Genomic DNA, 14,142 nt, shown 5'->3' with positions numbered 1-14,142 from the left:
CAGTCCGAGGTGTCTCCCCAGTCAGTGGCTGCATTTTGCTGCCCCCCGGACTGGGAGTCGGCTGTTCTCTGAGCCGCCTGTCAAGTTGACAGCCAGCTCAAGAAGGAGCAGTGCGCCGGTTCCCAATGATGAATTGCACTCATGTCTTTTAGACGCGAGTAAAATTGAAACCCTGACTGCCGGGTCAGGGTGACGTCAGCAGCGTCATCAGGTTTTGTGATCACACGGCTGACGTCACTAGAGGGGGCGCAAAAGTGATTGGTGGAACTGAAGACAGAAGATTTAGTGTAATGGGAGGAGGGGAGATTTGAGGGCACAATTTGAGGAGTGGGAGAAATTTGAGGACACAGTATTAGAAGCAAGGAAGGGAAAGGGGGGCATGATGAGGAAACAGTGAAGGTGGATAGGTGCAGACATAGTATGGTGAATGGGAGAGGATGAGTGCGGACACATAATTAAGAGCGGCGGGGGTGTATGAGTAAACAGTATGAGGGAGATGGTTGCAGACAGTATGGTGAGTGGGGGAATTGGTGCAGACAGAATGGGGAGGGTGGGTGCGGACAATATGGAAAGCGAGGGGGAAATGGATGGAGACAGTATGGTGAGTGAGGGGATGGGTGCAGACAAAGTATGAGGAGAGAGGGGAAGAATGTATGCAGACAGTATGGGGAGCGAGGGTGATGGGATGGGTGCAGACAAAGTATGGAGAGTCAGGGGATGTGTATGAGAGGTAGGGGGTAAATATATGAGGAGAAAGTATGGATAGCAAGGGGGACGTCAGAGGAAACAGTATGAGGAGGGAGGGATAAATGTGTGAGGAGACTATTGAGGGGAATAGTGTGAAGAGACCGTATAGGGGGGGGAAGAAAACTGAGTGGGCACAGAATAGAGACTGAGTAATGTGTGTGTGTGTGTGTGTGTGGGGGGGGGGGATGCAAGGGCACAGCCCGGAGGGGACATTATGCCAAGGATGGGAAGTGTGATGAGGGGGCACACTATAGAGACTGGACCCTATAAGGGGGACACAATGTGAGAGGACAGTGTGAAGAAGGGCCAAGTATGGAACAAAGAGGGTAGTGTGGAGGGCATGTACCATAACAGGGACAGTGTGTGGGTCTTATTTTCTGCAGGGATACAGTGAGGGGCAATTATTTATTCAGGGGCTCAGTGTAGGGCAGATATTTTTATTCAGGAGCATTATAATGACACTGCTATCTTTAAGGGCATCGTGTGGGGATGTGCTGCAGAAGACCGGGGAAGATGGAAGTCTGCAGAGACGAGCTGTGGATGAGAATAGCCATCATAGCGTCTGGACAAGATGAAGAAAAGAATCAGTGAAAAAAGTCATCTATCAGGTACCTGGATGTAAATCTTTATTTGTGATACTGACTAATTCTCATCAGCACTGTGGTTCCTGTGTGGTCTGCAGCCTGATGATGATTGATAGCAACAACTCCCAGTATCTCCTTACCATTGTTAAGGACGTACTGGAAGTTGTAGGTTCATGCAATACAAATGTATGTGGGTCTGACCTGACATTACAATTGATGCACCATGTACTGATGGTGGTTACGTGAGACATGGCTATCTGTCCGTCTGAAAAGTTAGGGGTTACTATGTTTTCATTTATGTTATGAGCATTAAAGGGGTTGATTTTGACGAGTCTGCAGTCATTATATGTGACTGTAGACTTCTGAATTCTTACAGTGCGCATTGCACACTGTCAGGATTCTCCGGTGCCAGCAGTGAGAGTGGGAGGTCACGAAACTGCAAGTATGCAAATTGCGTAAATGTGGTCACATGCCGACTTGCGTGGCCTCGCTCAATGAAAATGAATTGAGTGAGGCCAGACACGTCTAGTCAGAATGTGGCCAGAAGTATACAAAGCTCATACTTGTGCTCACATGACCATCCACTCTTGCCACCGGCAAGGGAGAATCCTAAAAGTGTGCAGTGCATGCGCTGTGAGAACTCAGAAGCCTGCTGTCACATAGAGTGACTGCAGACATTCATCTCAACCATGGCTCATTTTAAAGATATGGACTGGGAGGTGACATTAGATATCTGGTGCAGCTCATACTCCAGACTCTTACTAAGAGAACATGCACACATCCGTGTGTCATAGTACGAGATGTACAGACCACCCTCAGGTCTCCCAACTGAACTCAACAGCCGCATAGGCATATATGAAGCCCTTCATTATTGGGGGAAGAAAAAAAAATACACAATCGGCCTTGCCACATCGAGTGATAAAAGTAGCTTGTTACCTAGGTCTCATACATCCACCGATCGGTGAAAGAATAAAAATACATTTTTAGAGGGTGGCGACGTTTTATTGTGAGAAACTATGAAGCGAGTAGTATTTGTTACACTCAGAAAACCCCATAAAAGCACATAAAAATAGCAATTCTGGCATTTTTTTCTATACAACGGTCTCAAAGAATGTAAAGAGAAAAGGTGATCAAACAACAATCCCATTTACCGCTGAATGGTACAACTCTGGCATCAAAAGGGTCACTACACCTCTTGATGAATACCTTGAGAGGTAGAATTTCCAAAATGGGGTCAAATCTAGTGGGTTTCCTCTGTATTAATGCATGCCTCAGGGGCTGTGCAAATGCAATATAGCGACAGGAAAGCATTCCAGCAAACCTGAGCTCCAAATGGCACTCATCCTCTTCTGAGCCGTACAAGCATATATAGGATGTTCATGAACTTTGGAGAAATTGTATTAAAAGGGGTTGTCCACTACTATTTAAAATATGCCAAAGTGTTTTTATGATGAAAAGCAACTACTTTATAATTACCTCCCTCTGCCTTTTCAGCCTGTCAGTGGCGCTATCGGTGGCCGCTCACAGGCAGCACGAGACCCCCCCGCTGACGTCCCGTCTATTGAGGCGTGACTCAGCTCTGGGGTCCCCGCAGTGGCGTCTGGGTTGTGGGCGGGGTTACCTCCGCGTCACACCCAGCATATACTGCACGCTTTCTCAATGAATGGGGAGAGTGCGCGGTGGATGCTGGGTATGACGCACAGGAATAACCCTGCCCACAACCCAGCAGCCACCGGTGGACCGCGGAAGAGAGACCCCCGGCTGCAGCCTGGACTTGTCGTGACGTCAGCGGATGTCAGAGCCGGCTGCAGCCGGGGGTCACGTGATGCCTGTGAGCCGCCAGTGATAGCGCCGACTATGATGTCGACAGAGTCAACGTGTGTTATGCCATACACGCCTACTGGAGGCAGACACTTTGCTTTGTCCCACGTAGGTGTAGACTATATCTCAGTGTGAAAGCGCCCAAGCTGTCTAATGTCCCAAAAAAATGGGTATATAAAAAATGATGCCAACATGAAGTAGACACGTGGGAAATGTTAATTATTAACTATTATATGTAGTGGGATTTTATTTATTTAAAAGGGAGAAAACTTAAAAGTTTGAAAGTACAAATGTTTCCAAATTGTTTTAGTAAATTTCAAGGTTTTTTTTTTTAAATAAATTGAAAACACATTGATCTGCATTTACTATTAAAGTAAAATGTCATGAAAGGAAAAAAATAAATAAATCTCAGGCCAACGCGGACACAAAGGCATGCCAAAGTTATTGTTCCGTGAAGTGACATGTCAGACTTGAATTATGAAGTGTAACACCTCACCTCTACAGTCCTGGTTACTTTATAACGATGTATAACATGTAGACATAGCTCTAGGTGACGCGTATGGACCTACACGTCACACAAATTTATTACAAAAAAACGCACTTTGAAACAAAATTGCATGAAGGCACCTGCAAGTATAAAGGGCTGAATGGCCTCTGGACAAGTTCAGAGAATATGTATGTAGAGTTTAATATGATTTTTTTATTTTGTCATTTAGGTTTTATCTGTACACTTCAAGTGTGTCAAAATTGTCTTAGCTCCCAGAATGCAACAGGTCAAAAAAAAGTCATCAATGGGGTTAAGGATCAGATCACAGGCTATAACTGAAATCAGTAATCAGAACCCTAGGGGAGTAAATCTAATTTTCTTGTCAACTGATGCCCCCTCAAAACATCCATATCATACCAATAAGTACCAGTACATTGCTAGAGTAAGGGTGTGTTCACACTGAGGTGCTGAATCATTAAAGAGAGCTTGTCATATCCAATAATGGTATTAACCTATCAATGTAGGGTTAGTTTGCAGGTCAATAGCATTATTAAAGTGCAGCACCTGGGGAGAAATGAACTTTATTTCTCCTGGGGGCCACTGGCTTTCAGTCATACAGGCGTGCCTAGAGCAATTACAGTCAGTGCTCACAGCACAGAGAGCTGCTGTAAACACGGCCCATCACTGACTGACAGCCAGCTCTGCACTGAAGCACTGCAGTGTGAGTCATCAGTTAGCAACAGGCCATGCTTTACAGCGGCTGCTCTCAGTATTGATTGTAATTGCTCTGGACACACCTCCATGACTGACAGCCAGCTCTGCACTGAAGCACTGCAGTGTGAGTCATCAGTTAGCAACAGGCCATGCTTTACAGCTGCTGCTCTCAGTATTGATTGTAATTGCTCTGGACACACCTCCATGACTGACAGTCAGCTCTGCACTGAAGCACTGCAGTGTGAGTCATCAGTTAGCAACAGGCCATGCTTTACAGCTGCTGCTCTCAGTATTGATTGTAATTGCTCTGGACACACCTCCATGACTGACAGCCAGCTCTGCACTGAAGCACTGCAGTGTGAGTCATCAGTTAGTGACAGGCTGTGCTTACAGCTGCTGCTATCAGTATTGACTGTAATTGCTCTGGACACACCTCCATGACTGACAGCCAGCTCTGCACTGAAGCACTGCAGTGTGAGTCATCAGTTAGCAACAGGCCATGCTTTACAGCTGCTGCTCTCAGTATTGATTGTAATTGCTCTGGACACACCTCCATGAATGACAGCCAGCTCTGCACTGAAGCACTGCAGTGTGAGTCATCAGTTAGCAACAGGCCATGCTTTACAGCTGCTGCTCTCAGTATTGATTGTAATTGCTCTGGACACACCTCCATGACTGACAGCCAGCTCTGCACTGAAGCACTGCAGTGTGAGTCATCAGTTAGCAACAGGCCATGCTTTACAGCGGCTGCTCTCAGTATTGATTGTAATTGCTCTGGACACACCTCCATGACTGACAGTCAGCTCTGCACTGAAGCACTGCAGTGTGAGTCATCAGTTAGCAATAGGCCATGCTTTACAGCTGCTGCTCTCAGTATTGATTGTAATTGCTCTGGACACACCTCCATGACTGACAGCCAGCTCTGCACTGAAGCACTGCAGTGTGAGTCATCAGTTAGTGACAGGCTGTGCTTACAGCTGCTGCTATCAGTATTGACTGTAATTGCTCTGGACACACCTCCATGACTGACAGCCAGCTCTGCACTGAAGCACTGCAGTGTGAGTCATCAGTTAGCAACAGGCCGTGCTTACAGCTGCTGCTATCAGTATTGACTAATTGCTCTTGACACACCTCTATGACTGACAGCCAGCTCTGCACTGAAGCACTGCAGTGTGAGTCATCAGTTAGCAACAGGCCATGCTTTACAGCTGCTGCTCTCAGTATTGATTGTAATTGCTCTGGACACACCTCCATGACTGACAGCCAGCTCTGCACTGAAGCACTGCAGTGTGAGCCATCAGTTAGCGACAGGCCGTGCTTACAGCTGCTGCTATCAGTATTGACTGTAATTGCTCTTGACACACCTCTATGACTGACAGCCAGCTCTGCACTGAAGCACTGCAGTGTGAGCCATCAGTTAGCGACAGGCCGTGCTTACAGCTGTTGCTATCAGTATTGACTGTAATTGCTCTTGACACACCTCTATGACTGACAGCCAGCTCTGCACTGAAGCACTGCAGTGTGAGCCATCAGTTAGCGACAGGCCGTGCTTACAGCTGCTGCTATCAGTATTGACTGTAATTGCTCTTGACACACCTCCATGACTGACAGCCAGCTCTGCACTGAAGCACTGCAGTGTGAGTCATCAGTTAGCGACAGGCCGTGCTTACAGCTGCTGCTATCAGTATGGACTGTAATTGCTCTGGACACACCTCCATGACTGACAGCCAGCTCTGCACTGAAGCACTGCAGTGTGAGCCATCAGTTAGCGACAGGCCGTGCTTACAGCTGCTGCTATCAGTATTGACTGTAATTGCTCTGGACACACCTCCATGACTGACAGCCAGCTCTGCACTGAAGCACTGCAGTGAATCATCAGTTAGCGACAGGCCGTGCTTACAGCTGCTGCTATCAGTATTGACTGTAATTGCTCTGGACACACCTCCATGACTGACAGCCAGCTCTGCACTGAAGCACTGCAGTGTGAGCCATCAGTTAGCGACAGGCCGTGCTTACAGCTGCTGCTATCAGTATTGACTGTAATTGCTCTGGACAGACCTCCATGACTGACAGCAGCTCTGCACTGAAGCACTGCAGTGTGAGTCATCAGTTAGCGACAGGCCGTGCTTACAGCTGCTGCTATCAGTATTGACTGTAATTGCTCTGGACACACCTCCATGACTGACAGCAGCTCTGCACTGAAGCACTGCAGTGTGAGTCATCAGTTAGCGACAGGCCGTGCTTACAGCTGCTGTTCTCAGTGCTGTGAGCACTGACAGTAATTGCTCTGCGCACACGTGTATGACTGACAGCCAGTGGCTCCCAGGAGAAAAAGTTCATTTTCACCCAGGTGATGCACTGTCAGTGTGGCGGCTGCACACCTTCATAATACTATTAACCTGCGGATTAACCCCATATCTGCAGGTTAGTAGCGTTATCAGACATGACAGGATCCCTTTAAGGTGTTTTGAAAGTTGTCTTGCGCAGCTCTGAAGAGGTTTTGTGACTTGTTGGTTTCATGTCAGTTCTAGACAGGTTCTACAAAAAAAAGCAGAGTATGGGCAGGATGCGATAAGTCATGAAAAGTTACTCTGTATCTTTTGACAAGAATGTACTCCAGTCCCTGACTAGAGTACATCTCTGTCAGAGGCGCCTGGCACTTTTAAGGTATGCTTAATACATTAAGTGGGGTGTGCCTCTTAATTATGCAAATTGTCTCTTCAGTATGGAAGAGGACCAGAACTATAGTGCCACCTACAGAAAGTAGCAATCCTAAAAGTCAATAGTGACCCTTTAACGAGCCTTATCACATGACTTAGGATATAAGCCAGAACCAGAAACTCAATTTGCAGACATTGTGTTTCGGGGTATTGCCCATCGTCAGTGCAAAGTGTGAGTTCTGGTTTGGCTGAGTGAGATGTGTCAGACCTGTATCTAGGGGTAATATTTCTCCTTGCGGAGAGCGACATGTTAAGCATGTCACGGTGAGGAGACTTTTAAAGCCACAATGCTCCTCTAGGAAATATGCAAATAGTCTCTTCAGAGAGGAAGAGGGCTAGAACTATAGTGCCACCTACAGGAAGTAGCAATCCTAAAAGTCAATAGTAACCCTTTAACGAGCCTTATCACATGACTTAATTATTACGGACGTTTCACTCCGCTCGCCAGTGTACAACGCTGCCCCTCATAAATCACACCCTGAGATTTCTTTACTAAGCTTTTGGAGCAGAAACTCTCCAATAAAAAGTCAAGCTGAATGAAGAGCTGCTGCTCAAAAAACTCTGCAAAACACCTCATTGTGAATACCCTCACAAACAGGACGTCTACGCCATTATTAATGAACATTTCTTAGATAATTTTAACATAAAAAAATATCACTTCAGACCACAGCCACAACACTTTAACCGAAAGGATGAGATAGCCGGTAATAAAGAAGTAGAAAAGGGGTACACTCACCATCTCCAGCAGGCAGGCCTCGCTCCTTATCCTCACATTTGTTGCATTCGCTGAAGTACAGCAATAGAAATATATCCAAGAAGACCCAAACCAATGAGGTGGCCAAGACCACCTTAAAGTATGCAAATTTTTTCATAGCAAGAAAAAAAATAAAAATATATTAAAAAACTGTGCCACAAAAATAAAAGACCACGTTGTACCAGGAATTCAGCTTCATTAGTCTTCTACAAACTGCAAGAAAAAAAGAGAAATTGTGAGAACTTGAACAATACACAGCGATATGCAGTAGAAAGGTACAAAAGATAAACTTCTACCGAGGTCTGCCATGACAGAAGCTGAGAAGCTGCCAGCAGGTAAGGCCGGGTTCACATTACATCCGTTTCCTGGTAATGACATTGTCAGGGGGTTTAGTCTGAATACTGCAGATACACGGATGGAAAAGCAGAGAGGATGTGTGAATGGAGCCCAAGAAGCCGTGACGGTACAGGTGTGGCAATGCATCTAAGAGCAAGAACCCAGGCAGCCATCAGAAGCACACGGCACTGCTGCTGCATGAGAAGTCCTTGTTCTCCCACATCTGCCAGCTCTGTTATCTCCAATGTAAGGAGGGTGTGTGCACACAGCCTGCGGGGTCTGCAGCTTATGGAGTGAGGGGCTACCATATTGCCATCACTCTAGATTTGTCTTCTTAGTACCTAAGCAGGCCAGTATAACCCAAGAGTGGTGGCGTCATATTTACAAGGGCAAGCACCTAGCAGACAAGTCCCGCAGAACTCATATGTCAGCTTTGTGTGACAAGTGGCAGTAAATCTATAGCTCAGGTATACTACACTATAAAGAGAGCAAATAAGGCTGGCAGGCACCGCAGCACGTGTGCAGACACTGCGAGCAGTCATGTTGCTGGGGGCAGGGGCACAAATGATCCTCACATTTCCTGCCTGTGAAGCGCTGACCCCCGCCACTGAAATCACACATTTCACAGCCCAGACAGAATTTCCTTCAGCACTTCACATGGTGGAGGTCACACAGAAGAGTATATGACACAATGGCACCAGACAACGAGCGGCACTAGCTCGTAGCCTGAAAGACACTTCCTAAGTGTTACTCATTTGGATGGCAAGGTTGCCAGTTGCTACAACACATGATCCACAAGCAAAACATAATGGCTTCCAACGCGGAAAGCAAAGATCTGCAACTGTATAGAGCAAGATCACCACCTTCCCAGTGAAATGTGACAGTGCTGTGCGGAGGAAAGAACAAGAGGTGTGCACGAACAGTACAACCACAGGGCACACAAGCGCTAATCCAAATCCCTCCATAGAAAAGGGAAATGTGGAAATACACTGGCCATGTAGTGTGATAACAGGACATTCGGGGGTCTGCAGGTAATCGCACACCCAGCTTTGTGCAGACCCTGCACGGCATGTCATCTGACTGGTTACGCAGTTCCCTTCCCCGCTCACACACTGCAGAATTTGCATCAGTATTTGCACATTACACCCAGGCACAGCTCAGAAACATGGAAGAGGTGTAAATCTTTGCTCGTGTACTTTTTCCACTGATGGATATGGTTCACAAATATTGATGCAGAATATGCTAGTGTGAAGGCGGCCTTACTCTGACTGTCAATGTGCTGTCTGTGTGCGCTGCCAACTGTGACCAATGGAACGCACTGCGCTGGTGCACACAAGCAATATCCTGTATGTATGAGACAGTGCTGGTAACGATGGCACAAACCTGCACCCGCCTGCCAACATCACAGCTCATAAAGGTAAATGTTAGTCTGAACTTAGCCTTACATCAATTCATACAGCAGTGGCATTAGCATTTGTACGACAGAATCCGGAGTGGCGCATGTACGTTTGCATGTATATACGCATGTATATGATGTGCAGCTGAAAACTGCAGCAGCACACTATAAATCCATGTGTAATATTTTTGAGCAGTCAAAAAAAGTCGGACGTAAATGCCCCCCCATGGAGAGGTTTGAGTCTCTTCCACATTGTGAGCACACTGTCTCGGCTTACAAGTACGCCTGCCATATGAAGGTGCCCCAGGTGTCATCCAGACGGACAGGCTACGGCTCGGAGTTATGGGGGCGAGGGATAGGGGCGCGAGGCCTCTGCTGTGGTTCTAATGTCATTAGAGCGTTCGATATTACAGAACCTAAGAAAACAATTCGGAAGCCTTTCCTTAGGGAGATCCTTGTACATATGTCTGCAGGGCCGAACTCAGACAAGTCTTTAGGCCAATCACTAACAAATGTCTACAATGCCATTAGTCCAGCTCTCAGGATTGTCAATGGGCCTTTCCACTGCAATACTGACTGGACAACAAATCACAGTGATGATGTTTTTTTTTTAGGGATTTAAAAATAAATAAAAAACAATCAAAATGACAGCAACTAGCAGCAGGTGCGACCCCACAGTGGGGGATGGGGGGAGGCATGTGACCCCTCACACTGTCCACTTTACATTTGAGAACACAGTGCAGAGCCCACCCGGCACTGCTGCAGCGTCTGTACTGCGGGGGACAGTGTGTAAACATCTAAGACAAATCCCTTGGTCATGCTGGATACCATAGTGTTTGGTATGACTGCATTCACATGTGCAGGTATCTGTAGCTGGTCAAAAAAAAAAAAAAAAAAAACTTCTTGGCAGGATAAATGCAATAGTCCCAACAATAACCACACGTGTGAATACAGCCTTATTTTGTCCCCTAGAGCACATGGTAGAGCCATGGGACACAGGCAGCAGAACAGTGCTGGGCAGATAGCCGTGGCTGCTGGACACCTACACCTGCGATCTGTAGGACTAGGCTGTGACAATCATGTGCTCACACTACAAAATCCCCGCACGGTTAGAGTCCCTTTGAATATGAAGAAATCTTTGGAAGCCAATTGTTTTTCTCATCACTGGGCTGGGATGTGTGGGCCCTGGGACGCTAAGGGTCCATATAAAAGACATCCTCATCCTCCGGAGCAGATGACCAGCATGGAAGCCGCACACGTTACACCCACATTTCTATTGGTCACACAGGCCAAACTTCTCAATTAAAAACAACCCTGTTTTTACGCAGTATTATCATTCACACGACTTCATGCTTAGATACAGGAGTCAGCCATTGGATCAGCCGAGAGCCGTCCAAAGTGCGCTATAATGGGTTAGCCCCGTCCACAATGGGATAGCTCTGTCCACAGGGGGCTAGCCCCGTCCACAATGGGATAGCTCTGTCCACAGGGGGCTAGCCCCGTCCACAATGGGATAGCTCTGTCCACAGGGGGCTAGCCCCGTCCACAATGGGATAGCTCTGTCCACAGGGGGCTAGCCCCGTCCACAATGGGATAGCTCTGTCCACAGGGGGCTAGCCCCGTCCACAATGGGATAGCTCTGTCCACAGGGGGCTAGCTCTGTCCACAGGGGGCTAGCCCCGTCCACAATGGAATAGCTCTGTCCACAGGGGGCTAGCCCCGTCCACAATGGGATAGCTCTGTCCACAGGGGGCTAGCCCCGTCCACAATGGGATAGCTCTGTCCACAGGGGGCTAGCCCCGTCCACAATGGGATAGCTCTGTCCACAGGGGGCTAGCCCCGTCCATAATGGGATAGCTCTGTCCACAGGGGGCTAGCCCCATCCATAATGGGATAGCTCTGTCCACAGGGGGCTAGCCCCGTCCATAATGGGATAGCTCCATCCATAAAGGGCTAACACTGTTGACAGTAGGCTAGCCCCATCTATAATGGGTTAGTGCCATCCACAGCAGGCTAGGCCCGTCTATAACGGGTTAGCTTCATACACAGTGGGTTAGCCCCATCCATAATGGACTAGCTCCGCCCACAGCAGGGTAGCCCCATCCATAATGGACTAGCTCCGCCCACAGCAGGGTAGCCCCATCCATAATGGACTAGCTCCGCCCACAGCAGGGTAGCCCCATCCATAATGGACTAGCTCCGCCCACAGCAGGGTAGCCCCATCCATAATGGACTAGCTCCGCCCACAGCTGGGTAGCCCCATCTATAATGGACTAGCTCCGCCCACAGTGGGCTAGCCCCATCTATAATGGACTAGCTCCGCCCACAGTGGGCTAGCCCCATCTATAATGGACTAGCTCCGTCCACAGTGGGCTAACCCCATCCATAATGGACTAGCTCCGCCCACAGCAGGGTAGCCCCATCCATAATGGACTAGCTCCGCCCACAGCAGGGTAGCCCCATCCATAATAGACTAGCTCCGTCCACAGTGGGCTAGCCCTATCCATAATGGACTAGCTCCGTCCACAGTGGGCTAGCCCCATCCATAATGGACTAGCTCCGTCCACAGTGGGCTAGCCCCATCCATAATGGACTAGCTCCGTCCACAGTGGGCTAGCCCCATCCATAATGGACTAGCTCCGTCCACAGTGTGCTAGCCCCGCCCATAATGGACTAGCTCCGTCAACAGTGGACTATAATGGACTAGCTCCGTCCACAGTAGGCTAGCCCCGTCCACCGTGGGCTAGAAATGTGTATAATGGGTTAGCTCCATGCACAGTGGGCTAGCCCCATCCATAATGGACTAGCCCTGTGTATAATGTACGAGGCCAGGGGAAAAGAGGAAGCAGCTGGGACACAAGCTACTGACCATGTAACTTACTAAACTTTCCTATCTCTGCAGAGTACCCGGCTGTCACAGAGCGGGGGGCACAGGGGGCACGGGTATGGCAGCCTGACGATGTGCCAGCACCGCGGAGCTGCGTCACCCTGTGCCAATACCGCCATCCACTCCCCGCTGTGATAATGTCCCGGGCGCTCGGCTCCATCAGCAGGACGCGGCTGTGGGAGCAGCGCCGGTGTCTCCGGACACGTCCTGCGGAATACACAGCGGCACCCACCAGGTGACAGCACTTCCAGCACCCCGTGCCGCTCACCTGTCACTGTTCCCGCGGCTCCGCCATACTCCGCGCCCGCGGCACTCACTCCGGACACTCTTCCCGAGGCTTCCTGTAATCCATAGACGGCAGGGAAAACGCACACAATCGGCTTCCACTGAATACCCAACCAAGGAACAAGCGAGCGCAGCAATCCCCGGTCCTTCCCGTCCCCCCCACTACGGAGCGCCCCACAAGACACACTACCTCCGCCTGCCCTAGCAACGCGTCACAGGCGAATGCGCTCACAAGCCCTCCTCCTGAAGGGCGTGGCCAGCAGGAACGTCACCGTTAATCCGGAGTGAGCGCCCGCTATGCGGGTGGGCTCGTGGTGTCACGTGGCACGTCATTTTACAGGAACTTTCTCTAGTTGAGCTGCTGGTACTGACACTGGGGGAGACTTTAGTCCTGACGGAAGCTCTGCACACTGGGGGAGACGCTGGTCCTGAGGGAAGCTCTGCCCACTGGGGGAGACGCTGGTCCTGACGGAAGCTCTGCCCACTGGGGGAGACGCTGGTCCTGAGGGAAGCTCTGCACACTGGGGGAGACGCTGGTACTGACGGAAGCTCTGTACACTGGGGGAGACGCTGGTACTGAGGGAAGCTCTGCACACTGGGGGAGACGCTGGTCCTGAGGGAAGCTCTGCACACTGGGGGAGACGCTGGTACTGACGGAAGCTCTGTACACTGGGGGAGACGCTGGTCCTGAGGGAAGCTCTGCACACTGGGGGTGACGCTGGTACTGAGGGAAGCTCTGCACACTGGGGGAGACGCTGGTCCTGAGGGAAGCTCTGCACACTGGGGGAGACGCTGGTACTGACGGAAGCTCTGCACACTGGGGGAGACTCTGGTACTGACGGAAGCTCTGTACACTGGGGGAGACGCTTGTTCTGAGGGAAGCTCTGCACACTGGGGGAGACGCTGGTACTGAGGGATGCTCTGCACACTGGGGGAGACGCTGGTACTGACGGAAGCTCTGTACACTGGGGGAGACGCTGGTCCTGAGGGAAGCTCTGCACACTGGGGGAGACGCTGGTCCTGAGGGAAGCTCTGCACACTGGGGGAGACGCTTGTACTGCGGGAAGCTCTGCACACTGGGGGAGACGCTTGTACTGAGGGAAGCTCTGCACACTGGGGGAGACGCTGGTCCTGAGGGAAGCTCTGCACACTGGGGGAGACGCTTGTACTGCGGGAAGCTCTGCACACTGGGGGAGACGCTTGTACTGAGGGAAGCTCTGCACACTGGGGGAGACGCTTGTACTGAGGGAAGCTCTGCACACTGGGGGAGACGCTGGTCCTGACGGAAGCTCTGCACACTGGGGGAGACGCTTGTACTGAGGGAAGCTCTGCACACTGGGGGAGACGCTTGTACTGAGGGAAGCTCTGCACACTGGGGGAGACGCTTGTACTGAGGGAAGCTCTGCACACT

General features: G+C 49.7%; 1 protein-coding gene across 2 annotated transcripts in view; it reads right to left on the bottom strand.

Annotated features, from left to right (window-relative positions):
- Positions 1–13,023, bottom strand: part of GALNT1 (polypeptide N-acetylgalactosaminyltransferase 1) — a 148,059-nt gene extending 135,036 nt beyond the window's left edge. Inside the window, exons 1-2 of one of the 2 annotated variants that reach the window (XM_073678491.1) lie at positions 12,922–13,023; positions 7,810–8,040 (exon numbers count right to left, since the gene is read on the bottom strand). In XM_073678491.1, the coding sequence (XP_073534592.1) occupies positions 7,810–7,945 (136 nt within the window). In that variant the 5' untranslated portion in view covers positions 7,946–8,040; positions 12,922–13,023. Of the gene's footprint in view, positions 1–7,809; positions 8,041–12,714 lie in introns of both variants that reach the window. The other variant, XM_073678490.1, reaches the window with a different exon arrangement.
- Positions 13,024–14,142: the final 1,119 nt, after the last annotated feature.

Source organism: Phyllobates terribilis, unplaced genomic scaffold (genome assembly GCF_046119375.1).
Source record: "Phyllobates terribilis strain yellow unplaced genomic scaffold, ASM4611937v1 Scaffold_4__5_contigs__length_816908805, whole genome shotgun sequence".
NCBI classification, from domain to species: domain Eukaryota; kingdom Metazoa; phylum Chordata; class Amphibia; order Anura; family Dendrobatidae; genus Phyllobates; species Phyllobates terribilis.
The sequence above is the reverse complement of the archived record's forward strand: the minus strand, read 5'-3'. Positions and strand labels throughout refer to the sequence as shown.